Source organism: Panthera uncia, assembly GCF_023721935.1.
Source record: "Panthera uncia isolate 11264 chromosome A1 unlocalized genomic scaffold, Puncia_PCG_1.0 HiC_scaffold_17, whole genome shotgun sequence".
Taxonomy (NCBI): domain Eukaryota; kingdom Metazoa; phylum Chordata; class Mammalia; order Carnivora; family Felidae; genus Panthera; species Panthera uncia.
This window is the reverse complement of record NW_026057577.1, coordinates 91,822,833-91,850,494: the sequence shown is the minus strand read 5'-3', so window position 1 is coordinate 91,850,494 and position 27,662 is coordinate 91,822,833. Positions and strand designations below refer to the sequence as shown.

Here is a 27,662-nt window from a genome sequence, read left to right as displayed (position 1 = left end):
CTGATGATCTTGGAGGTGGTGATGCTCACCTCTACACCATCCACCACAAACTTGCGTGTCCTCTTGAGAGTTTTGTTGTGCAGTCTTGAATCCTGGGCAGGGTAAAATCATTAGGTAAAGCTCAGGATCAGCTAGGAGGAGTCTGTGGGTGACACAGGAGTGTGGCACAGAGCCTTCTTGGCCCCACAGCCTCGACGTCCAGGTAGGACATAGCTGTCCATCATCCCCCTTTTGCCTCAAGCTTCTCAACTTGGGGTCCTGAGTGTCTGGGCTTACCGCCCCCCTGCCCCGATCCCCCTGATCTTGGCCTTCAGATACTACTTGCTGGCCCCACACCTGGCTGCCAGCACACTCACATACAGGACATAGCACCAGAATGGTCAGGGTTCCAATCTTCCCTCTACCACCTACTGGCTCTGTGACTCTGAACAAGTCCCTTGTCCTGTCCAAGCCTCAGCTTCCTCAACTTGTCAGAGGAAGAGAACAGCAGTACTTGCCTCGCCCAAGATGGTTACAAAATACATTGAGAGAATGCGTGGGGGACACAGAACCGAGCCCAGCTCATGGCAACTGGGCAGTACATTGGTATTTATAGCTCACAGTTATTACCGTAGACCACAATCTTTTACCCAAAGTGCCAAAATCCAAACAGCCTGGCAAACTGAAGTTCATAACTGTTTTGGAAGCCAAACCTGAGCTGACCTGAACTCCACAGAAGGCCACGCCCATCCGAGCCCCCATGAAATTACTCATGACCTTTTCCTGTGAATAACCACACATTTCAGACGCAAGCACTCACAAAACGCTGCTGGGACTCCTGGAGGTGTCCTGATTCAACTGAGAGCCTATGGGCCTGCGGCTGGAGTCATCATGGCATCTCCCCCTCTGACCTCCACTGGCTTCCAAGGGCCTTCTAGCCAGAAAAAGGAGGGCAGGCCAGGGTGGCACCCTGCCATAGGTCTCTGCACCCTCAAAGCGTGCGCTGAACCCCCACTCCTGCTCAGCCAGGACCAGCGGACGGTCCTTACTCCCTGAGGGCTCAGCTCCCCCCACCCCCACCCCAAAGCTTCCACCTGTTCCCATCAGCCACACCTGACTCTCATCTTCCTACAGTACCCAGTCACATGTCCTAGGGCCCAACCAAGACTAGCGGTGAGAAATGGAGAGCGGCTGGGAAGAAAAGTGGCCTGGGGCTGCGGCCCTCACCCTGAAACCCTGATCACAGGGCCTCCTGCCCCCGAGGTAACAAGCCCTTCATCTCACCAAGGTGTGCTGATGCAGCCCATGGACTTTTATCAGCACAGCCACGTTCCCCGGCTCACTGCCAGTCAGCCAGCAAAGGAATATTCTCAACACCCTTGAGAACAGGCAGGGGAGACCCTGCTCTGGCCTTTTTTTGTTGTTGTTTTTTCTTAGTGTTGTTTTTTTTTTTTTAACTAGAGAAGAGACAGGACATCTGTCTGAAGGAAGATGATGGGCCCTGATGCTATGTGTGTAGAAGAGCCGTGTATGTCTGTGCCTGTCCTGGTGACGTGTTAGAACCATGCTATCTTTCTGGTCCTGAGGCTAATTGTTGGGCTGGCCAGCTGCTTTTCCTTCTTCCACTTCCTTTCATTTAGCAAATATTTTTGAGTCTCTACTGTGTGGTTTCCACCAAGTAAACAATGGGAGAGAAAAACCAAATGATACAGTATCGTCCCTAAAATCAGCCTTGCTTCGGGGAGATCCTCAGTGTGGCCTTAGTCAAGTGGCCAACAGTGAGTTCAAGAACACCCTGACATGTATCAGAGCAGGCAGGGGAGGGGTCAGCTCACCCTGGGGAGGCGGCCAGCCTTGCACTGGGAAAGCAGAACGGCATGTGGGGTTCAGAGCACAAAGTCCGTGGGTCTCACCAGCCCTCCACTTCCCACCTAAGCATCTGTTTGCTCATCTGTACATTGAGAAATGGAACCTCCGTTTTCTTTAAAGCGCTTCACGGTGTTGGCCTCCATGCTGAGGCCTTAAGCACAGTGGCTGCTGCCATTCACGATGTTACCCACGTCCAGAAAGGCCACTGACCCCACAGAGCGCCTTGAGCCCACTGCCTATAACCGAATCTCCCAGTCAGCAGCTGCACCACACGGCGGACCCCAAAATAAGAGAGCTTCATTCCTAGACTTCTCTCCCGAATTTCACCCGGGCCTTTAACCGAACCCAACTGAAATGGCTACACAAATCGAACCAACCGCCTGGCATGACTAAATCCCAGACTGAACCCAGATATTCTGGAGATTAAACTATGAGCTGGAGCTCAAAGATCTTTCGAGAAAAGCCATCGTCACGAACCACTTAAGATGGAAGGCAGCCACCAGCTAAACGCTTTCAAAAACCAAGCCCGGGCAGCAGCACAGCCCTCAAACTGCGGTACAAGAGGTGGCATTACCTTGACGGACAGAGAGCCTGTTTCTCTGTTTAGGGACAGGTCGGCTGAGAGGGAGGTGCTGTAGTCCACGCTCTGGTTGGTGGACAGGCTGCCACAGTCCGAGTCCCTCTTGGAAGGGCCCGGAGCTGCCTGGGTGGGGAGCTCCAGGCTGCCGTTGGCCAGCTTCTCGGCAACCAAGGTCTCCAGGGCGCTGCTGTTGGGACGGCTCTGGCTGGCTTTTTGGGACCTGTTGGCTGCCGGACTGAGGTCCCTGCCCTGGTCAGCGACTTGCTTCTCCCCGGAAACCTGAATTCTGGCATCCATGGACACTGGCCGGGACTTCCGGAGAGGTGCTGGCACTGCCAGGCCATTCTTGTCTCCAGGAGCCACGTCCGGGGGGCTGGCGCTTTGGGGGGATCTGTCCCCAGAGGGCTGGCTGGGCCCGTTCACGTTGTCCTGGGGCTGGCTGGGCGGCAGTGAGGTGAAAGATGATTCTTTGAGAAGCTTGTCGGTATTGAGACTCAGCTGACTCACCTCAGAAGAGTCTCGAGAATGGTTCCCCAGAGGCTAGGGAAGAAAAAAAAAATAAGTCAAGGCCATGCGATGTCATGTCCCAGGCCAGAGTCCAAGATGCAGTAGGGCTGAAGAGGCAGACACCCACGAGGTCAAGTAGGCCAGGACCCAGGAAGCAGAGGAGGTATCCCTCTCCAGTGAGCCACAGTCCTCACCACTCCCTACCGGCCAACCAACAATAAAATTACTACTTATTGTGAGTTAGTTTGGTGCCTGCTTCTCCTCCTAGGACTGGAGGCAACTGTGGCCAGCTGGACAGCTGATGCCCTGTCTAAAGGTGCCAGTGGCTACTCTGCTGCAGCTAATTGTGACAATATAAGAGAAATGGCTCCCCTGTGGACAGACCTTCCAACTGTTTTAAAACAAGCTGGAATCCGGATTTTTACCTGACACCTTCTGACTTTCCGACGGCAGCTAATTCCAGTTTTTTTGTTTTTTGTTTTTTTAGCTGCGTAAAAACTAAACCCAAACTATCCAGGGGCTGGACTCAGCCTATCGGCCACTGAGTTTTTAAAGTTTTGTTTTGTTTTTTCTTTAGAGCTTTTTCTTTGGGGAGAAGGGTGGAAAGTACTGGAAATGTTGCTATTGTGAAATACAACACCCAGTTCTGTGAACAAAACATAAATGTCTGATGAATGAATAAAGTGAGCACCCACTTAGCCGCCTTCCACATCAGGAATGGAACACTGCCCACCAGAGAAACCCCCCTTCCATGTCTGTCCCTCCCCTTAACATAATAGTTGTCCTGACATTGATCTCTAAGTGTTACAAGCGAGTTTGCTGGGTTTTAGATATTAATGGAATCACGCCATTAGCACTCCCTTGGGTCCCAGTGGCTGCTGGTTTTTAACCTTGGATATGGAAGCTTCCAGAAGCAACTCTAATCCACCTCCTATTCAACACCCCTAGGGTGATGGTTCAGAAATTCAGATCTGATCCTATCATCCCCACACCAATGTCCTTGCCTGAAACCCTCATTAGCCCCACCGCCCTCATGACAAGGAGCAGCCTCCTACCTGCAGAGAACCCGCTTGCTGCTTCCCTCCCCAACCTCGCTGCCTGCTGCCACCTCCTGGAGCCAGGCCCCAGACCCACCACCTCCCTCTCCCACCATGGTTCTCCTACACCTGGCTGTGCCTCCTATCAGCTCAACCAGCCACTTCATTGCTCGGACCTCAGTCTTCCTATCTATTAAATGGAGCCCTGGTCCTCCTATCAGAGTTGCAGAGTGCCCAGCACGCAGCAAGGGCTCAGTAAAAGGCTGTGGCTACTGTGCTGGTTCTGCTCGTCCTCCTCGGTCTTCCCTTCTTCACCCTAGTAAGGATTCACACCAGCCTCTGGCTCCTCCCAGGATCCCGTTAACCTCCAGACAGCACCGTACTGCCCATTCCCTCTAGACAAGGCCAGCCCCTGCCTCACTCGGTCCACAACACCACCTGCACCTCAAGTTTCCCTCTTGGAAGAGGCCCTTCCCAAACAGCTTAAACCAGGGATGTAAGCGGCAGCTCAGGACAGAATCCAGCCCACGGACATGTTTTGCTTGGCTCAGATGTTTTTAAAATTTTAAATTAGCTTTAATTTAAACTTAAATTCAGCCAAGTGCTGAAGCTGCAGATGGGTTGCAAATGTGCCAAGACATGGGTCCCCTGGGCACGTGAGAAGCCAAACAGGGTCTGTCTGGGGTACCCGGAGCCCCTCGGCTTGTTGCCTCCGGTCACGTGCAGCCTTTATCTGCATTTACCCCACGGTGTGCTAAAACATTTTCATTTTGTATGTGAGCCACAACAGGAAAAAGGCTGGGAAGTAATGACTCAGCTACCAACTTTTGAAAACTGGAAGCTCCCAAGTGAAAATCCAGATTACTGCTCTTTCCTGAAAACTTACAGAATCTGGCCAATACACTCTGCTGCCTCACCCCAGCCCGTGAGCTGACTCACGTAACCGGCGATACGGGAGCCTGTAGCCTCTAAGCTGTGGGAGAACAGGAATCCTTCCTGCACCCCAGCACGTTCCCTCTTATACCAGCCAAGGCCTGCTGGGATCCCATCCTTCCCCAGCGCCCGTTCTTCCAGGCCTTACAGACGCGGCATCAATGGAGTCCTCCTCTTCCCCCTCCTCGCGGCCATCTTCGATCTCCTCCATCACTTCGGCCTTGGCCTCGGCCACCAGCTCCCGCAGAGCCTTGTTACTGGTGACACTGCTGACGAAGGGATGCTGAGGGGGTAAGACACACCTGGATTAGAACTACTTTGGGCTGGAGGGTACAGGAGGAGGAGGCAGAGGCGGAGGGGAGATGATCTCCCAGGCAGAGAAGGCCAACGGCATCTCTGAGAGAAATGTGAACATACACTTGGTACAGGTGGGCCAGGGGCAGCTCACAAAGTCCTGTGGGTGGTGGAAGAGGGTGGGTGGAAGAGAGTGGCTCTGCCACTCACCGGCTATGTGACACTGGGCAAGTCACTTTCCCTCCCTGAGTTGCAGGCTCATCTCCAAAGTGGAGATAATAATGCCAAACCTACAGGGAGGTCGTAAGGGTTAAACGAAATAATGTACAAGGAAGTGTTTTAGCCCAAACAGGCGCCCCATGTGTTTGCAAATTCTTTTTTCTTTTCTTTTCTTTCTTTTTTTTTTTTTTTGAGATCGACAGCAGTTTATTATTTTTTTTTTTAAATACGGAAGCTTCACGAATTTGCATGTCGTCCTTGCACGGAGCCGTGCTGATCTCTGCGTCATTCTTGCGCAGGGGCCGTGGTGATCTCTGTACCGCTCCAGTTTTAGTACATGTGCTGCCGGAGCGAGCACGTGTTTGCAAATTCTTAAGGCAAAGCTGTATATGTTCTATTCCTAGGCATTTACAGAAACATTGCATCTTTAAAAAAGGAAGGCTCTGGGCCCCTGGGTGGATCAGTCAGTTAAGCATCTGACTCTTGGTTTTGGCTCAGGTGATGATCTTATGGTTTGCAAATTCAGGCCCTGTGTCAGTGCAGAGCCTGCTTGGGATTCTCTCTCTCTCTCCCCCTGTCTCTTTCTGCCCCCTCTCTCTGGCTCACTCGAAGGAAGGAAGGAAGGAAGGAAGGAAGGAAGGAAGGAAGGAAGGAATAGAGAGGGTGAGAGAGAAAGAGAGGAAGGGAGAGAGAAAGAGAAAGAGAGGAAGGAAGGGAGAGGGAGGGAAGGAAGGAAGGAAGGAAGGAAGGAAGGAAGGAAGGGGAAAGAAAGAAGGTTCTTTCACACACCTTGCAAAACACCAAAGTTTTCAAGGCCTCAGCAGATGTTACATCAGCACAAGCATCTCCCTGGTAGAAATCTGTCCTTGGGCGCCCAACCCCCAGCACCAGGAGTGTGTATGGGGAGCAGGGGCAGTCATTAAATTGGAGTTTGCTCATTTGAAATGTAGAGGAAGGCTCTGATGACATCTGCCACCTTTACGGTCAGAAAATTTATCAGCGGAGGAACAGCGTCAAAGAGATTGCAGGAAAGTATGTAAATGATGAAGAATAAATTTTCTAGCGCCCTGTAAACACATTCACAACTGATAGGTCCATTACAAATCATTTTTATCTGCTTGTTCGTTTACAACCGTTCATTTGTGGAGGCTCATGAGGCACCACCCCATTCCACTTGGTCACCTAACTCTGCACATGTGAAAAGCACCAAACCTCACTCCTTTTAAAGAGCCCTACACCAGCTGGGCTTTCTCTAGTCCAAACTAGTAAAGATTTTAAGTATTTCATCTCTTTCCTTTCTCTCCCATGCTCCCATTGACTATCTGATTCCTGCCACAGCCACATGCTGTGCCACGTGCTGAGATCTGAGATAAGGCTCAACAACAGGATAGGCAAGGTCCTTGCCCCTACGGGCTTGCAGCTGAGGGGGAGAGACAACAGACGCATGGCCAACCCACAAACAGGATCACGTCAGATCAGGTAATGGGACAGCAAGAGGCTGGAACTGCATGGGCCTGGGCTGGGCAGTGGAGGCTACTTAGTCTGCGGTCAGCGGTCAGCGGGGCCTCCAAGAGGAGGTGATATTTGAGCTGAGACCTGAGGGAGGTGAAGGGGCTGGCCAGGGAAAGATCTGGGCACGGAGAATTCCAGGCAGGGGGAGCAGCAGAGCGCGAGGGCCCTGGGGCAGGACTGAGCTTGTGTGCTGGAGGCACGGCTGGCTAGAAGTCTGAGGAGGCAGGGCTTTGGGGAGAGGAGAGAGGAGGGGCCAGAGGAGGAAGGGAAGGGTGGTGCATGCAGGGTCCCCCCAGCCGTAGTGAGAAACTGAGACTTTCTTCTCGGAAGCTGCTGGAGGGCACAGCAGAGCAGTGGTATTAACACTCACCCCTTAAAGGGAGCAGTCTGGCTGCTGTGTGGTTCCAAAAGGTCTTGAGTGTGGTTCCAAAAGGGCTTACTAATCATGCGAGGCAGGAGAGTGTAGTGGTTAGAGTACTGGCTTTACAGTCTGCAGCCAGGGTGCCTGGGATGAAATCCTGCTTCCACCACCACCTTGGGCAAGTCACTTAACCTCTCTAAGCCTCAGCGTGCTCATCTGTACACTGGGAACAACAGTATGGTTGTGCGAAGCATTACAGGAAGTGCTCCAAGTATGGCAGCTATCATCCACATCGTTGTTATCGCCTCCAACACCATTTGCCGCCACCATCGCTGCCACTGTCACCACCACGACCACCGTCACCACCAGCAGCAGCATAGCTGGAGAAGCCTTCATGGCTCAGTTTGCACCCCCAGCCAACCCTATTCCCTCCTGCATCCCCACAGGGCACAGCTTTCGGGACGGAGGGTGAGAATCAGTTCCCAAAGGTTCCCGAGCCTCACACTGCACAACCCCACGCATGAATTTGAGCAGGAAGCCACAGGACACTTCCCTGCAGTTGCTGAAGCAGATGTGGCAGAGGCAAAGAATGCAGGCACAGGCTTCTGGAAATACCAGGTTTTCATCAGGGCACATTACATACTGATCAAATCAGTGGCTTTTCAGCATGGCCAGGAGTCTTTCTTGAGGCAGGACAATCTGCCCCACTGCCTCCCACGAGCACCCCAGGGTCCTTAGGAAGCAGAGGCGGAAGCCATGGGGAAGAAAGCCCTCTGACAGAGGTGCGGGTGAGCTGGGCAGTTGCCCTGGATGCCAACCCCGGAATCCCCAGGCAAGTGGGGCTGACAGGGCAGACCCTCCAGTGGCTGATGAGGCCCAGAACACTGCTGTGTAAACAGCCCTGGCAGAGAAGAAGCAGAGACAACCTCCTGCACTGCCTCAGCTCGGCTACCTCCAGGGATGTGTCTAAAAAGGACAACACCCAAACCCAAACTGTCGAGGCCCAGCAGAGAGACAGAAGCCCTGCAAGGAGGGCTGGGGCCTTCCCAGGCGGGAAGCACGGTGTGTGCCAGCATGGGGACAGGCCAGTCCGGGTACACGGGTCACCGGAAAGGTGCTCAGGCACCCCTGCAGGAGGCCCACATCGGAGGGGAGCTCGGCCGTCTGCTCCTTGGGGAAGAGGCACAGCTGTTCAGTGCCATTTCTGCAGGGTGCCCCACGATGCCACACAGCTGACCAACCGGCACCTTCTCCCTGGCCAGGAGCCCTCCCGCCACCTACACAGACATTCTTTCCAAGAGCAGGAGCCTAGCTTTCCTCTGTGTACTGAGAAACCACCTGCCAGGGGTCCTACACACTGAGGCTGGCTTTTGACAACACCAGATACCCCTTTCCAGGTTTCAGTTGTCAGCATCTGTTCAATTCACCCCCGGCTAACCTTTTCTCTCGTTCTTGTTCTCTTCGTTCCTTCCTTCTCTCCTTTGTTCATTCGGAGAGGAGGCTTACCAGAGTGGTCAAGAGAACAGGCTTTGGAAGGAGACAACCAGGATCAATATCCCAGCTCTGTCTTTTATAAGCTGTGTGACCTTGTGCCGGCTACCTAACCTCTCTGTGCTTCAGTTTTATCATCTGTTTGATGGAAATCTGAACAGTTCCTACTTCATAGGGTTGTCACAAGGATTAAATTGGTTAACATTTGCTAAACATTTAGAATAGTACCTGGCATGGACAAAGGGTTACACAGCAGTTTGTTAAGTAAAAATAAGTAACTATACTTAATGAATACTTGCTGAGGGCCCTCCATATATCAGACACTGTCCTGGATGCTTGGGACAGACCAGTGAACAAAAGAGACTGCTGACCTCAGAGAGCTGACATGCTGGTCAGGGAGATTAACAATACACTTAATAAACAAGTAAGCCATGGAAAAAAATCAAAAGTAGGGCAGGGAAAGGAGAATTAGGAATATGTGGGGGGTGGGGTGGCAGGTTTGCAGTCTGAAATAGGATAGTTGGTGGAAGCCTCACTGAGAAGCCAGCATCTGAGACAATACCTTAAAAAGGAGAGTCATCCCTGGAAGTGTCAGGAAAACACATCACAGGCAGTGTGAAGAGCTGTGCAAAGGCCCTGAGGTAGTTGTATGCCTGGAGTGTCTGAAATACAGCAAGAAGGCCAGAGTGGGTGGCAGTGAGTGAGGGGGCCAGAAGAAGGCAGAAGGTCTAAGGGGTCAAGATGGGGTGGGTAGATCATGCAGGTCCCTGCAGGACACCGAGACTCTGGGCGATAGCCTGAGCGAGAGGGGGAGCCAACGAGGGAGGGACAGGAGGTTTCCCTCTGGCTGCTGCGCTGAGAACAGACTGAAGGAGGGCAGAGAGACCAGTGAGGAAGCAATCATCCAAGCGAGAGACACTGATGGCAGCTCAGACCCGTGGCTGCAATGGAAGACGTGAGAAGTGATCGGATTCTGGACATGTTTTGAAGGCAGGGACCACAGACTTCCTGACTGAACGGACATGGAGCATGCAAGAAAGAAAGGTATGAAGGATGCTTGCACGGTCTGGGGCCTGATGGCTGAGGGGACGGGTTGCCACGGACTGAGACAGGACGGCCACTGGTGGAAGCAGAGGGCACGCGGGTGTGGACATCTGCGTGGCGGTGGAGCGTAAACGGCTGGGCGCAGACGTGGGGCAGGTGGGGCTGCGTGGGCTACAGGGGAAAACATGGCCGTCGCTGTAACTGGGGTGGGACCCTCGAGGTGAGTGGAGGCGGGGGACGAGGCCCTGATGCGCTTCCACGGTGAGCAGTCACAGGGAAGAGGAGCCGGTGAAGGGCATGGAGGAGGAGTGACGGGCGAGAAGGTGTGGGGACCCGGAAGCCAAGCGCTGGCAGGGGTGAGGATGAGCATCGGCTGTGGCCACTGCGGCCGGGTCCCCAGGGGCGAGCACTGAGGCCGGAGTCCACCACCGCGTCCGACAACGTAAACGTCACTGATGCTGCTGATGAGAGCGACAACAAACTCAACGAGTATACACTGAGCACCTGACGTGCCAGCCACGATGCTAAAAACAGTACGTAAAGAATCTCATTCACTCACACGATTCTGTTAAGTAAGCGCTATCCACATCTCACAGACGAGGAAACTGAGGCACAGAACGAGCGCCACTCACGTGCCGGGTGGTCAGAGCCTGGGTTACTAATCACCACGGGACACGGTCCCCAAGAATCTCTGTGCAAGCGAGCAAGTGAATCGGAAACCAACGTGAGCTCAAGGCAGAACAGGGGGTCGGGGTGGGGAGGCTGAGGGGCCGGGAGGAACCTCCCAGAAGCAGGCAGATACAAGGGGCATGAGCGGCTCTGCAGGGGGGGCACTGGGAAGCCAAGACCTGAGGTCTACCTGTCACTCAAAGCCGGGTGACCTCAGCAAGTCACGGTCTACCCTCCCACACCCAGAGATAAAGCGGTACGCGGAAAAGGCTGACGGTGGCCTAAGCCAGGTTTTATTGATCTCAAGGGATCTCTCCTTTCTTCTGCAACCCTTTCTGTCTCACGCTGAAGATCCCCTGGCAGGACATTTTTTCCAACTACGGAGTAAAAATTCCTGGCTCAGGCTGAGGCTTTAGGGCTGCCATGTGGGAACGAAGGACAGCTGGTCTCTTCTCCGTGGAATGTCCTGACTGTCCTAGAGGCCGGATGTTATCAGGCCAGGAGGCTCTGCTTACAGGAAACAATCGTCCCCAAGGGCGACGCCCCCGCCACCCCCGCCACCCCCCCCCACCTCTGGCTTCCCCACCAACCAGCACACAATACCCAGAAAATGAGGCCTCAGGATACTCCAGGCATTGGAATTCAATGCATCACTCAGCGAGCTGGCCCTTAGCTAAGCACTTGACCGTATCTTCATACTTAACCCTCACAGCTACCTTGTTAAGGGGGACACTGCTCTTATCCCATTTCAGAGCAAGAACAGGGTCACAGATAAGTGAAGCCAATTTCCTAGGGTCTTACCGCCAGTAAGTGGCAGAGCTGGGATTTGAACCCAGGACCTTACAACCACAGTCCACACACTTAATCGCTGTGCTGCACACCCCAGAGGGATGCACTGTAGCCCAGCATGTCGACCGGGGGCCCAGCGTCCGGCACACAGCAGGTACGCAGGGAGAGTGGCCGATCGTGAACAAAGGCTCGGTGCTTGGTGCGGCCTCTTGGTCCCTCCCCCCCAGCACACATCAGAGGCTGGGTCACACACGCGGAAGAACCAGAGGGGGCAGGGTGTGGAGGAGCGGCCCCTCCCCAGCACCCAGGCCACTGTCTCTCCATCCCCCATCAGCGTTGATGGCATGGGGACAGCAACTGGCCCACCTGAGGATGGCTGGGCAGGTGACATGTGCCACTGTCAAAACACAAGGCACTAGCCCAGGCAAAGAGCAGCTCCCAGCTGCCCCCAATATTTCGAAAAGCTTCTAGGAAACCACCGTCACCTTCCCCATGCTAAGGCCGGAGGCTCCTCACATGGCAGCCAGAGGGGCCCTTGTAAGTATAAGTCAGACGCCGTCTCCCCAGTCCAAATCCTCAGGGGCGCCCCACTGCACACAGGGTAAAGCTCAAGTCCTGGACCCCGTGCGACCCTGTGCGACACGGCCCTTCGTGCAGAAAAGAGCGAGCGCGGCAGCCTGCCTGCCCCCCTTTGAAGGGCCTGCTTCTGCCACCGGCCCTTAGCAAGCCGCTGGAAACTTGGGTTTGGGGAGGGGTCCACCGTGAAGGGACAGGAGTGGCTCGCTCTGCCTAAACTGTTTGCACAGACGGTATGGTTCACGCTGAGCACCTGCCTTCCTTCTGGGGTCTGTGTCCTGCAAAGCATCAGAGTAGTGAGCGCGCCGTGGCGGTACGGGTACCCTCTCGGCAAACCATCCAAACTTCAGGTGGACAGACCGCACGCCTCTCTGATCTCTGCCCTCACCCCTGGCTCGGTACCTTGGCCTCCTAGCCCTTCCCAGCCATGCTCACAGGCCAGGCCTTTGCCTCCACTCCCCAGGACCACTTACCTAGTCCCCTCCCCCACTCTGGGTGTCTGTTCACACAGAGCCCCTCCATGCCCTCCTTTTATCCTGGGAGCAAACCCTCCCAGGCCCCCCTCTTCCTGAGCTGCTTTATTTTTCTCCCCCCCTTCATGTGCACCTACCCACTGTCTGCGGCCTGTCTCCCCCAGTAGAACATAAGCTGTTTGAGGACAGGTTCTGGGGGAGCCTCCACACGACAGCCCTCCCAGGACAAGAGCAGGCACTCAGGAGGTGCCCAGCGAGAATCAGCTGATGAATAAATGGTTGCTCCTGTGGTCACCCCAGCTGAGGAGAAACACACCCAGCTTCCAGGCCATCTCCTGCCTCCAAAGCAAGGGCAGGGCAGAGGGGGCAGGCCGCCACCCCCGGGAGAGGGGCACCGCTTACCTCCAGAAGCTGCGCAGCATTGGGCCGGGTCTCTGGGTTCTTATCTAGCGCCACCTTCAGGAAGTCTCGGAACTCCACAGACCTGGGGGAGCGGGGGTGGGGGGCGCCCACCGGTGGCAGCAGTCAGCTCCAAGGAGGGCAGAAAGTGAGAAAATTCTCCCCGTCGCACACTCTACTCTCCTGGGAGTTGTGTGCTTCCCAAACACAGCCCTCAAAGACAAAGGCGCCTTCATGAGCTAAAGCAGTGAAGGCTACGGGGTTTTCATGATGACCTTTTCACTGTGAACATCACCGTACCGATGGGATGTAGAAATCAGAGAGCAGGGACTTGCCCAAGGCCACACGGTAATACACACAAGTACAGGGACTTATGCCCGAGCCTCAGTTCCCAGCCCAGGGTCGTGCCATGTGGCTGCTGGGGCTCATTTAGGCACTGACTCCCACAGCGGGATCCGGCTTATGGGATCACCCAGTCTGCTTTGATGGACAACCCATGTCCAGAGCACATGGAGGGCCCGGGTAGCTCAGAAAGGCCCAGAGACCTCCAGGCCCCGACTGCTCCCCCACTCTGGGCACTCCACCCACCCAATCCTACCTGCCCTGTGACCCAGGCCTGCTGGCCATGCAGCAAACACCCTCAGGCAGACAGGCCTTGCTCCTTACCACTTAGAAGGCGTGAGCAGAGTGGGGGGATCCGACTTGGCAATCTTGAGCAGGACCCGCATGGGGTTGAGCTCATGGTGCGGGGGCTCGATCTGGGCCATCTCAATCAGAGTGATGCCCAGGGACCAGATGTCAGCTTTGTAGTCATACGGGGTGTCCTTCATGGTCTCACACATCACCACCTCGGGGGCCATCCTGAACCAACCAAGGGATAACACAGGGCTAAGAACCTGGCCTTCATAGGCCCTTCTCAGAGACTCGGGGGTCAGGACCACCACAAGCTAGTGTCAGAGAGCTGGCAGCACTCCTGAATCACGATTTGCATTGCTGTCCATCCCACTGTCTTCCTTACGATGGTCTTCACTCAGTAAGATGCCTTCAAGGAGCTCCAACGCCATGTCCCGCTGCAGTTCCCGAAGCCTACCACAAGATGGCAGCAACAATCCAGAACACAGAGTCCTGGGGAAGGGGTGGGTAGAGGCAGAGGGGAAGGTGCCCAGAAAAAACTGGGGGCACAAGGTGGGGGGTGTGGAGAGAATACACCAGCACAGACAGAACGGATGGGAGAGAACAGGAGAAAGAGGAATGAAAGGGCAGAGAGAAAGAAAGAAAGGGTGAGTAATAAGCAAGCAAGAAAGGAGCCTAACTCCACAATGAGAAGTAATGCACATGAAAAACAGAAAGCAGTTAGGTGTGAAACTGAGAGAGGTTTTTTGTTTCGTTTGGTTTTTTTTATTTTGTTGCCTTTTTTTTTTTTTTTTTTTTTTTTTTTTAAGTAATAGTTTGGGGAAAGAAGGAAACACAATGGCCTAGAGAAGTCCAGAGAAACTTCATGGGAGGGTAGGAATTGAACTTGTTCATCCTCACAGTCCCAGCCCAGGGCCTCACATTCAACCTGTACTTGTTGAATTAATTAAGAATTAAACCATTTTCAGGGCATCTGGGTGGCTCAGTCAGTTAAGCACCCCACTCTTGATTTCAACTCAGGTCATGATCTCACAGTTCATGGGTTCGAGCCCCACATCAAGCTTTGTGCTGACAGCACACGGAGCCTGCTTGGAATTCTCTCTCTCCTCTCTCTCTGCCACTCCCCCACTCGCACATGCGCTTTCTCTCTCTCAAAATAAATAAACTTAAAAAAAAAAAAAGAATTAAACCATTTTCTAGGGGTTCCCGTTGAGGTATCCCTAATGGAGTATTTTCTATACACATCATCGCATTTCATCCTCTCAGCAACCTGTGAAGTAGGTGCTGTTCTATCCCTGATTTCATAGAGGAGGAAACGGAGGGACAAGGAAGCTAAGCAACTTGGCCAAGGTCACAACACTCGTGAGTGGTGGAGACCAGGCTCAGACCCAGCAGGCTGACTCAGGAGCCCTTGACGCGGCCAGAGGTCACCTTGGGGAGTCTGAGGTTGAGCCTTCAGTCTACCATTCCCTTTCCAGAAACTGCACAACTCACCAGTAAGGCGTTCCTATGAAGGAATCTCGTTTCTGCAGAGTTTTCAGATTCTTGGCAGACACACCAAAGTCAGCTGCAAGACAAAAATCAGATACAGTATTTGATGGACATTCCTCCACCCACAGTGCTGGGGTGTGAACTCAAGAGACAGACGTTCCAAGTCAATTAACAGATGCCATTTCCCATCTAGCAAATTTTTGATCATTAAAAATATATCTACTGCTGGAAGGATATATTGAGACATGCAATTTCCTTCTTGCTAATAACGGTATAAATTGAAGAGCCTTTCAGCAAAGTAGTGGGGCAATAAATTGCAAGAACCTCTAAAATATCTATACACTCTTCTGATGCAGTAATCCCAAACCTAGATATTTACCCTAATGAAATCTCAAATATAAAAAAATTATGCAGAACGATGTTCATCCAAGTGCTATTGTAATAGTGACAAATTAAAAAGAACCATAATTATTTAGCTTTCAGAGAGTGATTTTAGCCAGAAATAATTGTGCCTTGGATAAAGCTCACTGGCTATGATACTGTCTCTGCACAAAGCTGAGGGAGTGACTTTAAAACTTCTTATGTAAGAAATAAAGAAAATAAAACTTCTCATATACTATATTGTCTTCTCCCAAAAGGGCTTATGATGGCATATCAAACACACACACACACACACACACACACACACACACACACACACACAAACTAAGAAATTGAGAGAGAAACTAAGAAATTGAGAGAGAGGTAAGAAAGATAAGGTAAAAGGGTAAACAACTGAGCAGATTAAGGAAAGTGTGATGGGGCATCTGGGTGGCTCAGTCAGTTAAGCATCGACTCTTGATTTCAGCTCAGGTCATGATTTCACGTTCATGAAACAGAGCCCTGCATCAAGCTCTGTGCCGACAGCGCTGTGGACCCTGCTTAAGACTCTCTCTCCCTCTGCCTCTGTCCCTCCTCTGCTCTCTCTCTCTCTCTCTCAAAAAAGAAAAAAAGAAAAGTAAAGTGTGATGTACTGGCCTATGACGGAGTATTTTATAGGCATTAAAATTAGTTTTGAAGTATTTTTATTCAATATTTTAACACTGAATTACACGTACGAATACATATCAATATTAAATGGTTAGTATGTATTTAACATTTGATATTACTTAACATGTATTTAAATATGTCAATATTTAACACCATATTAAGATATTGTATTTATAGACTTGGAAGGTGCAGCAGGAAAGGGGAGGACGCACAGGTGAACAGTGTGTGGTCAGCATGATGCTCCCTTCCCCCACAAAAAGAGGGCAAAATATACATGAACTGACTTGGAGGAAATACGCCAACTGGCTAAAATGGTTGTGTGTGGATCATGAGACCAGGCTAGGTTTCTTCTACTTTTCTGAATTCTTCAGGTTTCCCATGATGAACATACAAGACTTTCAGACTAACAAAAATTAAATGTATCTTTAAGCCATCCAACAGCACCAGCCAGTCTTCCTTCACAAGCCCAATACTAAGAGAAGAGTCCAATGCCAAATGCTCAGTTGGAGCATGTGACTCTTGATCTCGGGGTTGGGAGTTCAAGCCCCATGTGGGGTACAGGGACTACATAAAAATAAAATCTTTTCGGGGGCACCTGGGTGGCTCAGTCGGTTTAAGCATCCAACTTCGGCACAGGTCATGATCTCACGGTTGGTGGGTTTGAGCCCCACGTCAGGCTCTGTGCTGACAGTTCAGAACCTGGAGCCTGCTTCGGATTCTATGTCTCTCTCTCTCTCTCTGCCCCTCCCCGCTTGCACTCTGCACGTGTGCACGCTCTCTCTCTCTCCCTCTCTCTCAAAAATAAAAATTAAACAAAATTTTTTTAATAAAATAAAATCTTAAAAAAAACCTTTTTTTAAAGCATTCCAACTAGTAAGTTAACATAAACTTCTGTATGACAGAAAAAACAGGTAAGTTTCATCTTGATTAAAAAATAAATTCAAGAGGAAAGCAACACCTTGAGCAGACTGCTGCTGCTTAATTCAAAGCAAGACAAGTTGCAAAGCTGTTACAACTGCCAGCCGCCCCAGAAGCCTGTCTAGGTCTTGAAATGAGCTGGCCCGAACCACAGTCACATAACAACTGCTGTCCTGGAGAGCTTGAAATCAGACCCACAATTTCAAACCAGGAGGGAGCATAATGCTAAGAGCATAGGCCTGAATACCAGAGAGCTGGTTCCAGTCTCAGCTCTTTTTTTTTTTTTTTTTTTAACATTTATTTATTGTTGAGAGAGAGAGACAGAGCATGAGCAGGGGAGGGGCAGAGAGAGAGGCAGACACAGAATCGGAAGCAAGTTCCAGGCTCTGGGCTGTCAGCACAGAGCCCAACACAGGGCTCGAACTCACGAACTGCGAGATCATGACCTGAGCTGAAGTCAGACGCTTAACCGACTGAGCCACCCAGGTGCCCCTGGGCTCTTCTTTTTCTTGGTTCATTCACCTATTCATCAGGGTGCCATCTGGAGGCAGACATCAGCCAGGAGCAAACTAAGTCCTTGCCCTCGGCAGCTCAAAGTTTAGTGGTGGAAGGAGAGGACAACCGGACAAACACCAGTAAGTACATATTCCTAACTGTGTAAAGGGTAGAAAGATGGGATAGGCAGTCTACGGTCAGAGAAGTGAGAGGGAGAGAGAGGGAGAGGGAGAGAGAGACAGTGAGCGGGAGAGAGCACAAACAGGGAAGGAAGGAGTGAATATTAACTGAACATCTATTATGTGCCAGGCATCCATTCATTCAACACATATTAATTGAACATCTGTTATGTTCTAGGTGCAGGAGTGGACCAAAATCTCCACCCTAGTGTGGCTTGTTACTCTAGCAGTAAAAACAGGCCCTCCACAAGCCCCATGGCATGTGAGAGGCGGACGGGCGGTACTTTTAGACAGGAGGTCAAGATCTGGGGGAAGAGATTTACAGACAGGGATGACAAATGGGCTGAAGGGCCTGGAAGGGGCAAGGCAGAGTGGCTAGAGGGAGAGGAGGTGGCAGCAGATAAGGCAGGAGACAGGCAGGGGTCAGGACAGTTAGTACACCTCTGACCCTCAGTTTCCCTGTCTGTGATACAGGGGTGGTGATTCCGTAGAACTACTCTGTAGGGTTGCCACGAGGATTCAATGACACACACGAGGCACTCAGCTCCAAGCCCAGCGCTGTGTAAATGCCCTGTCCATGGGGCACGTGAGCCAGCAGACTCAAGAATCTTAGGCTGGAGCCTGGCTGAGGGTCCTGGGAATGGTCAGGAAAGCTGGTCTCTGAGCCCGGTCAAGGCTAAGTAGATGGCAGGTGCTCCGTCTGCTGATGACAGGCCCGGAGGGACCAACGGCTGTGGCAGAGTGAGGTTCAAAACCAGGAAACCCACAGGAGAACCTGGCTCTGCTGAGGACTACCTGGGAGGCCAGGACAAGTCGCCACCTCTCTGGGCTCCTGGGTAAGAAGGGGGGGGGGGGGGGGGGGGGCCTGCCTGACCTCCTCCCTACGGGGCCCCTGCAAACACCAACAATGGCCAGCACAGATTTCCTAGGAAATCTTTTGGGAACAACAGTGACTGCCTCTCAGACCCAGCATGAGGCTCCCTGGAGGGAGGCAGGAGCCACTCCCCGACCAGGGTCTCCATTCCCCGCCTGAGAAGAAAGAGGAAAAGCAGAAACCACCACAGTTTCGCAAGGACACACAGCTGGTCTCCAAGGCCCTCCCTTAGGCATGAGCCAGCCAGCCTCTTGGATGGCGGCTACTTCCCCTTCTGCCCCACGTCTGCCCCCCAAGACGGGGCCCACCCAGGAGGGTGGGGCGGCCCCTCCCGGCAGCCCTGGGACTTCAGGCTGCCTGAATGGTGTTTACAGGAGGTGTCCCCTGCCAGGTGGGGGGCTGCCTCCAACAGCTCAAAGGGGCTTTTCCCCATGCAGTCTCCTCTAATGAAAACACTCCTCTGTCCTCCCGTTTCACAAGGATCAGAAGCAAGGGCAGCAGGTAGGAAGGTGGGGCCTGTTTCATAAGTTATCATCTCCATAAGGAAAGAGGTCATTTCTGCTGTATCCAGAGCTGCACTGCGGGCACAGCTGGCACAGGAAGCACAGCTGAATCAATGAACGGACGGACTTTGCTAGACCGCCTCTTATGTTTGGGAAAAAATAACTGGTTTGGGGCACCTGGGTGGCTCAGTCAGTTAAGTGTCCAACTCTTGATTTCGGCTCAGGTCATGATCTCAGGGTCGCGGCATCGAGCCCCGCATCAGGCTCCGTGCTAAGGGTGGAGCCTGCTTAAGGTTCTCTCTCTCTTCCTCTGCCCCATTCCCCTGCTCGCTCGCTCTCTCAATCTCTAAAACAAACGAACAAACAAATAAATAACTAAAACTGGGTTTTAAGAAATATATTTGTTGCTTCTCCAAAGAGATTGTTTAAAAAAAAGAAAGAATGTGGCAGGGCCTAGCTGCTACAAAGAAGACATGTTTTAGACAATACTCATGTGTATGGGCAAAAAACTCGAGGACTGTATTTGTGACTAATTGTATAACAGGTTATTTTAGTTTCTGTTCTGTGGAAAGTGTAAAGCATTCCAACAAAGGGTTTTAATGTAGATTTTCCTTTTTTGCACCCATGCTATTGATTGCTAAATGTAATAGTCTGATCATGACGCTGAATAAATGTGTCTTTAAAAAAAAAAATTAAGAAATATATTTGACACAGCGATTCTCTTTTTAGAAATAGATTCCCCCAAATCATGTTTATAATATATATGGAAGCTTACAGAAGCATTATTGGAAAGAGTAAGAAGTTGGAAAGCACCCAGTTGTTGCCAAAGCTTAGCTGGCAAAGGAGTTAGAAAAACTGTGGTGCAGCCCAGCCGTGAACTAGAGGTTGCAGGGGCACCTGGGTGGTTCAGTCAAGCGTCCAACTTGTAGTTTCGGCTCAGGTCACCAACCCAGGGTCATGAGATCGAGCCCCACATGGGGCTCCACGCTGAGTGTAGAGCCTGCTTGATAGTGTCTCTTCCCCACCTCGCCCCTCTCCCCCACTTAAAAAAATACATATATCAAAAAAAAAAAAAAAAGGAGATTGCATTTGTATGTACTAACTTGGGACTTCATCCATAACATGTTGCCCTGAACATGATGGTGATTGATGCATATGATAGAATGTACAGAATTCCAGTTGTATTTTAAAAGACATACACGTACTGTGTGCACACATACACCCACAAACACAGAACAGGGTCTGTGAGGTTATACATCAAACCTAATGGTAACCACCTCCCCAGAAGCAGGATTTGGGGAGAGCACACAAGGGGGTCTTACATTTTTCTTTTAAACATTTTTTTAACGTTTATTTATTTATTTTGAGAGAAAGAGACAGAGAACGCATGTGCTCCCAAGCCGAGGAGGAGCAGAGAAAGCGAGGGAGATAAAGAATCCCAAGCAGGCTCCGCATTGTTACAGTTCGTGAGACCATGACCTGAGATGAAATCAAGAGTTGGATCCCTTAACCAACTGAGCCACCCAGGTGCCCCGGGTCTTACATTTTTTAACTTTAGATGCTTTAATTCTTTAAAATGTTTCTGATAAAGAGGACACCGCTTTTCTGGCCTAAAAAGCTGAAATGCACGTAGCAAACGTCTTTTAGGTTTGTGGGTTCTTGTTTTTGCTTTTTGAGTAAAACCCAGTGGGAGCCAGGATGTGGTGAGAGAACTTCACACTCGCCGGGGGTGAGCTGCGCACCCTGGACGGAGGGCACACTGACTGCAGGGATTAGCAAAAACCTGACACGCTGCACACGCCCAACAGTCGTAACAAACACTAATATTTACTGAGAACTTGCCAGGTGCACAGCTGTGCAGACTTCTGCACATCACTTACATCTTCCTCTGCAAATCATTTTGCATATCATGTGCATATATATATATCCCTGTGCAGATCATTTATAGCCAGGACCCTTGGAGCAGGGAAAATTATTATCCCCCTTCTCTACAGATGAGAAAACTGAGGAGCTTGCAGATGGTTACCCAGCTCTAAGGACAGACATATGCTAAGTCTGTGCTTTTTTTTTTTTTTAATGTTTATTTTTGAGAGAGAGAGACAGAGTGCAAGTGGGGAAGGGGCAGGGAGAGGGAGACACAGAATCCAAAGCAGGCTCTGGGCTCCGAGCTGGCAGCACAGAGCCTGATGCGGGGCTCGAACCCACGAACCATAAGATCATGACCTGAGCTGAAGTCGGATGCTTAACCGACTGGGCCACGCAAGCATCCTGAAGTCTGTGCTCTTTACCACTACCAGGTCCTACCATTCTGTGCGCAGAAAAAACACTGAAAGGAAGACTAGGGTGGTGCATTGTGGCAACATCAGGAATAACTTTCACGTCCTTCTTTGTGGGTCTTATTCCAGACTGTCTGGAATTCTAACTGTCCAGACTGTATCAATCTATATACTCGTTTATAAATATGTTTTTCTTATGACCAAAGCAATGCTGCTTATCAAAAATCCAAACATTTACAGATTTGAAAGTCTCCATAATCCTGGCAGAGATAAACACTTTAAGTGTTTGCTGCACACAGCTCCATGTTTATTTACATAAATAAGAAGTATATGTGTAAATAAAAATACTTTTGAAAAATAAAATCAGATGAAGCCTACTATCTTGCAGCTTGTGTTTTGTCCCTTCACGGTGTGTACATACATTTTTACAAGAGATTACACATTTCCTACAATTTTCAGTAGCTGAAGAAGACTTCATTGTAGGATAGTACCATAACTCTACAGGAATAAGCTGGATCATTTCTCATTTCTTGCTGTTACAAATATTGTTGCAATGGGTATCATTGTACCTATCTTCCTATACATAAATCCCACATACTACTTTTATAAACAAAAAAAAAATCACACAATGTAAGAAGTTATATATTACACACACACACACACACACACACACACACACACACACACACAGAGCCGTGAACTTAGACTGTATGGAGATATGTAACAGAAACTCTCATCTGTCCCCTTAACTGCAGATGACCAAAAGAATCCAAGGTAAGAGGAGCCTTTTCCCAGATAATGTCAGGCCAGTTAAAGGCAAACCGCCTTCCCTCCTGGACCCTCTACCCCAGGCCAGTGAGTCTGTAGGCCAGCATGGTCAGGGCTTACCCCGGGATTTAGGTCTGAGAACCTTCTAGGTGGTCCTCAACCATGGGGTGCTGTGTGTTCCAGGATGTTTGAAAGTGGGTGGGGGTGGTCTGGCTGTCACATGAAGGCGAGTGTTCCTGCCATTTCACGGGGGAGAACCTCCTAAGGTAAAAATGGTCTCATCTAAAATGCCAGCAGTGGTCCCGTGGACAAACCCCAGCCAGGGTCCTCATGGTGCCGACAGGGAAGCGAAACCTAGAGAGGGTGAGGGACCCGCTGAAAGTGAGCCGGGGACAGGAGAAAACAAAGGCTTTGCCGCCAGCCCTGGAATCCCACGGGCCTTCCTCCTCAGGATTACAGCACCAGCTCATTAACAGGGAGGCCCCACCACGGCACCCAAGTGACTTCTCTGAATTAGCAGCACAGTCTGCCTCTCCAGAAGTGTCATGGAGACAGCACCTGGCAGGAAAGTGAGAAGATTCTGTGATCTGAGACAAACTGCTTCATATTTCTGAGCCTCAGTTTCCTCATCTAGGAAACAGGCATCCTATTAGGTAGCCAAATGTGAGGCTGACCGAACTGCTCTATTTTTCTGTTTCCATGTTTATTTTCTTTTGTTTATTAGATACACGTGACCACTATAGAAGCCTTTGTTTTCCCATTCATTCCGGTCCACCTTCAGCCTCCCAGCCCCGCTGCCTTCACTGACTCTCTCTCTCCTCCCCTACATAACCCTGTCTTTTTCTGGTATTTTCTCCCTCAACCTCAATTACACATTCAGAACTCTGTTCTTGCTTCCAACAGGCTGTGCCAGTCTATGGTGGACAACAATTTGGTTTTCTGGTCAGTGCAAATCTACTTTCCTTCTGGAAAACCATCCAACCCACCCCAACCACACTCTTCCATGGAGAGGACGAGGGAATGGGGTGGGTTAATATTTCCATATTGCTACCTGACCCCTCTTCCTTCTCAGAGAAGCCCTCCTTACTGGACCTTGTCGATTGATCCAGAGGGTCTATGCCCACACCAACGTAGGCCGATCAGAATCCTTCACTGGGATTTTTTTTTAACATTTATTTTTGGGAGAGAAAGAAACAGAATGTGACCAGGGGAGGGGCAGAGAGAAAGGGAGACACAGAGTCCAAAGCAGGCTCCAGGCTCTGAGCTGTCGGCACAGAGCCCGACGCAGGACTCGAACTCATGAACCCTGAGATCACAACTGAGCCAAAGTCAGACGCTTAGCTCACTGAGCCACCCACACACCCCTCACTGGGATTATTAACCGGAGACCTGAAATGGTGAGGTTCCGATGATCAACCTTCAGAAGATGATGCTGGGAAAATGAAAACTATAGCCCTAGCCAGATGCTTTGTGGAGGGGGCTGGTCAGAGCCTAACCAACGCGCACAGAAAGGCAGACCAGAGACAGTCTCAGGAGCGTTTGTGTTCCAGGGTTCAACTGCCCTGGATGCCCAGCTGATCTCTTCCCCAACACGGAGGCACATTCTCCTGTCTGCCTTCGATCACAGGAGAACGGTTCTCATCATTTGTTGCTACAATAAGGTAATGGTTAAGCACGTGGGCTCTGAAGCCAGATGCACTGGTCTGAACCCCAGTTGTGCCTCTTACTGGCTGTACGATCTGGGGTTAAGTTAACCTCTTTAGACGCCAGGTATCTCCATCTCCTCTGTAAAATGTTAGCAGTGGTCTTTAAAGACTGAATGAATTACTACACATCAAACACCGGCTCGGTACATGATAGTCATAGTGAAAGAACCAGGTCACCAGCCCGCTGGCTGCAGCAAGCAGGAATTCTGGGTTGGGGGTCAAGGTGGGGGTGAGGGGCAGGTAATGGGTTCCTGCCAGGCCCACTTGCCTGGCCTCCTATGCATCAAGGGGACTTTGGGAATTAGGAATCCTGCAGTAATCGTAACGTGGTAAAGTGACGACAATGCTATAGAAACTACTACTGACTGGTACCCAGGTTCTGGGCTGAGCATTTTGACTTTTAGGCCAGTCTGGACTCCTGCTTAGAATGTGAGAGACTCCAAGAGTAAAATTCTCCTCCCATCTTCAGAGATGCACCACTGGGGAGAGGAACACAGACTCTCCGGAGAAGAGGGAACACTGTCTCTCATAGCAGCGTCTCTGAAATGTCCCTAGGCCCAAGAAGGAAACCTAACGTTTGCTGGCCCCTCTGTGTGTAGATGCTTTTTAAAAAATGTTTATTTTTGAGAGGGGGGCGAGGGGGCGGGGAAAAGAGAGACAGGGAGAGAGAGACAGAACCCCAAGCAGGCTCCACACTGTCAGCGCGGAGCCCGACACGGGGCTCGAACCCACGAACCCGCGAGATCATGACCTGAGCTGAAATCAAGTGTCGGACACTCAACCTCCTGAGCCAGCCAGGCGCCCCACCTGCAGATCCACGCTCTGTGTGCACGGCCTCACTACACTGTCATACGAATCCTGTGAGATGGGAACTGTTACCACACTCCTGACTTTGAGAAACTGATGCCCAAAAGGGTGAGGTGACTCACCCAAGGTCACCCAAGGTGACATGGCAGATCCGGGGCCAGAACACGGTTCTTCAGACCGCAGCGTCCACCCCCCACCGAATATCCCAATGGTCTCTGGGCAGCAGGCATGCTTCCTCTCTCTCTCTCTGCGCCTATGGGTTCCCACGGGTCATCCAAAATCGCTTCCCCCCACTCAGAGCAGGAGCTCATGCCTTACTTGGCAATGACCAAATGAGCCTCAGGGAAGTCTGGTATGAACAAGGAAGAAGGCAAAGTGTCTAGCAGCAGAGAAGGACATAACCCTGAGCCTCCCTGTGACAGTACTTTGCATACTTCACCCGACTGGTCCCAACTAACCCTGAGAGGCGATCTACTGTTACACCCATTGCACAGATCGAAGAACTGAGGTTTGGATAGTTACGTACGGTTCTCCAGCTCGAGGGGGCAGAGCCAGGACTTGAACCGTGCCTGTCTGTCTAGAGCCCACGCTCTGCTCAGCTCTCCCTGCTGCTTTTCACTCTATTCCCACTCCACTGAGAAGCCTGGGTGTGGCCCTTGCTTGGGAGAGAGATCTGCTAAGCAACTGTCTTATGCATCCCTGAGTTATATAAGGACATGGGGGAGAGGGGGCCTCAGGGCCCGAGGCAGTCTCAAGAAGCCAGCAAGAGTCAGTCGAGCTGCCACTATGTCTCCCAGGCCTCCTCCGCTGCTCCGCCAGGCTGCAGATTCCAGGCCCAAGGGGGATGGAGAATTTTCCAAAACAGAACAACAGGCCCCGGCAGGCGTGCACATCACGGCTCCCAGGGCTCCGTGAAATCGTGTAAATACTCACACTCAACTCTCCCTGCACTTTTTGCCTTTTTCATTGGCTTCCTGGTGTTCTCAACTGCATATGCCAAGTCATTTGGAAACCTGATGCACCCGTCTGCTTCCATCCGGCCCTCTGCTAGGCTCTGAGTGAGATTCTGGAGTCCGCTCGGCATGTCGGTTCAGTGCCCTCCAGATTTAGGGGGTGTGTAGGGGGAGATGGCAACGGGAGATGGGAACCCCATGGGGACACCTCAGCCCAAGGCTGCTGGGACCCTCCCTCCCTCCACCAGGGCCTCTCTGCTCTGACTGGCTGGTCCTGACCCAGGTTTGCTGTGTGCTGCCTCCTCCAAGTGAGAAGTTCTTGAAGGATGGAGCTGAAGGTTTCCCTTGAATCCCTCGGAGCACAAAAGGCTCTCTTCTGCACCCCCCCCCCCCCACCACATACTCCCTGAGCCTGAAGGCAAAGGCACTCCCCAACCTGGCCCCTCCCTGACCGCCCACACTCCACCCCTGAATGAGCCCAACCATTGGCAGCTGTGAAGTCAGAAAGACCCAGAGTCCCAACCCTGCTACTTCTCCTCCCTCACGGTCTGAACTCAGTGTCCTCATCTATGTTGGGTACAGTCCCTCCCCTCCCCACACTCCTGCCCAGTACCCCCTGGAGTGCAGATTAAATGACTCATCTAGAAAGTGCCTCCTCTGATGGCCGGCATCTAGCGGGTGCTTCATAAACCCAGTTAAGTGTGAATTATCTTTTTTTAATGTTTATTTTTTATTTTTCAGAGAGCATGGGGAGAGGGGCAGAGAGATGGGGGGGGGGGACAGGATCTGAAGCAGGCTCTGTGCTGACAGCAGAGAGCCCTGACATGGGGCTCAAACTCACGAACCATGAGATCATGACCTGAGCCGAAGTCAGATGCTTAACTGATTGTGCCAACCAGGTGCCCCAATGTGTATTATTTTTATTATAAGTCCCCCCAAAATATTCTGCCGTTCTTTACTTCTATGCCCCTGCCTGCTAGGCTCCCTCTTCCTGGCTTGCCCTGCCCAACCTGGTTTACCTGGTAAATACCTATCCGCCTTTCACAACTCAGCTCAAACTATCTTCCTACCAAAGCCTCTTCTAAACCCACACCTCCAGGCTCAGGTGGAAGAACCGAGCCCCCCCCCCCCCCGCCATAGACTCCCCACTCCAGCCCTGATGCTCTCAAGTGTCTCCCCACTGCCTGGGAACTCTGCAGGAGCAGGAAGGAGACCAGAATCTCACTCCCTTCCAGTTCCCAGAGCCCAGCACAGGCCCTGGCACACAGCAGACACTTAAGGAAACAACAGTAATGACAGCTGGCCTTTACGGAGAGCTTGTTACACATACACCTGCTTGTAACTGGTATCACAACCTTCCAACAGATGTTTTATTATCATTCACATTTTACAGACGCGGAAATGGAAAAGCAGCGAGGTTAGGTGGCTTTACCAAGGTCACAGACCTAGAGGCAGACTTGGGAAATGAACTCAGGACTCTCTGACTAGAGTGCATGCTCTTAACCATTCCAGGTAAAAGAAGGAATACGGAGGAAGAAGAGCCACAGGGATGTGAGCTGACCCCCGGAAGGTACCAGGACATAGCACAGAGTGTGACCCTCCCTGCTCACACCTGGTCTGAGAAACTTCTTCATACTGCTGGTTTCAAGACAGAACCAACCCTACCCTCTGGACAACAGAGCATTTCTAACAAGCTGCCAGGTCAGGCTGCTGCTACCACCAACCATACTTTGGATAGCGAGGGTCAAAGGTAGTGGGTATCACAGTGGTCCCATCACTACTGCTGCACGTGGGAGCTTATTAGAAATGCAAGTTCTGGGGCCCCTGAGAAACTCAGTTGGCTAAACTTCTGACTCCTGATTTCGGGTCAGGTCAGGATCTCACGGTTTGTGGGTTTGAGCTCTGCGTCAGGCTCTGTGCTCACCGTGTGGAGCCTGCTTGGGATTCTCTCTCTGCTTCTCTCTGCTCCTCTCCCATTTGTGCTCTCTCTCTCAAAATAAATGAATAAACTTTAAAAAAGGAAGGAAGGAGGGAAGGAGGGAGGGAGGGAGGGAGGAGGGAAAAGAAAGAAAGAAAGAAAGAAAAAGAAAGAAAGAAAGAAAGAGGAAGGAAGGAAGGGAGAGAGAGGGAAGGAGGGAGGGAGGAAAAAGGAGGGAAGGAGGGAGGGAGGAAGGAATAGAAAGAAAGAAAGAAGGAAAGAAACAAAGAAAGAAAGAAAGGGAGAGAGAGGGAAGGAGGGAAGGAGGGAGGGAGGAAGGAAGGAGGGAAGGAGGGAGGAAGGAAAAGAAAGAAAGAAAG

At 51.3% G+C, this 27,662-nt stretch overlaps 1 protein-coding gene across 1 annotated transcript in view; it reads right to left on the bottom strand.

The window, feature by feature from the left end:
• STK10 (serine/threonine kinase 10) overlaps positions 1-27,662 on the bottom strand; it is a 120,775-nt gene that overhangs the window by 31,799 nt on the left and 61,314 nt on the right. The window contains 6 exon segments of the mRNA XM_049648697.1: positions 1-92; positions 2,423-2,968; positions 5,054-5,188; positions 12,736-12,817; positions 13,399-13,593; positions 14,860-14,932. The exon segment at positions 1-92 is cut by the window's left edge and continues 11 nt beyond it. Of these exon segments, the coding sequence (XP_049504654.1) occupies positions 1-92; positions 2,423-2,968; positions 5,054-5,188; positions 12,736-12,817; positions 13,399-13,593; positions 14,860-14,932 (1,123 nt within the window).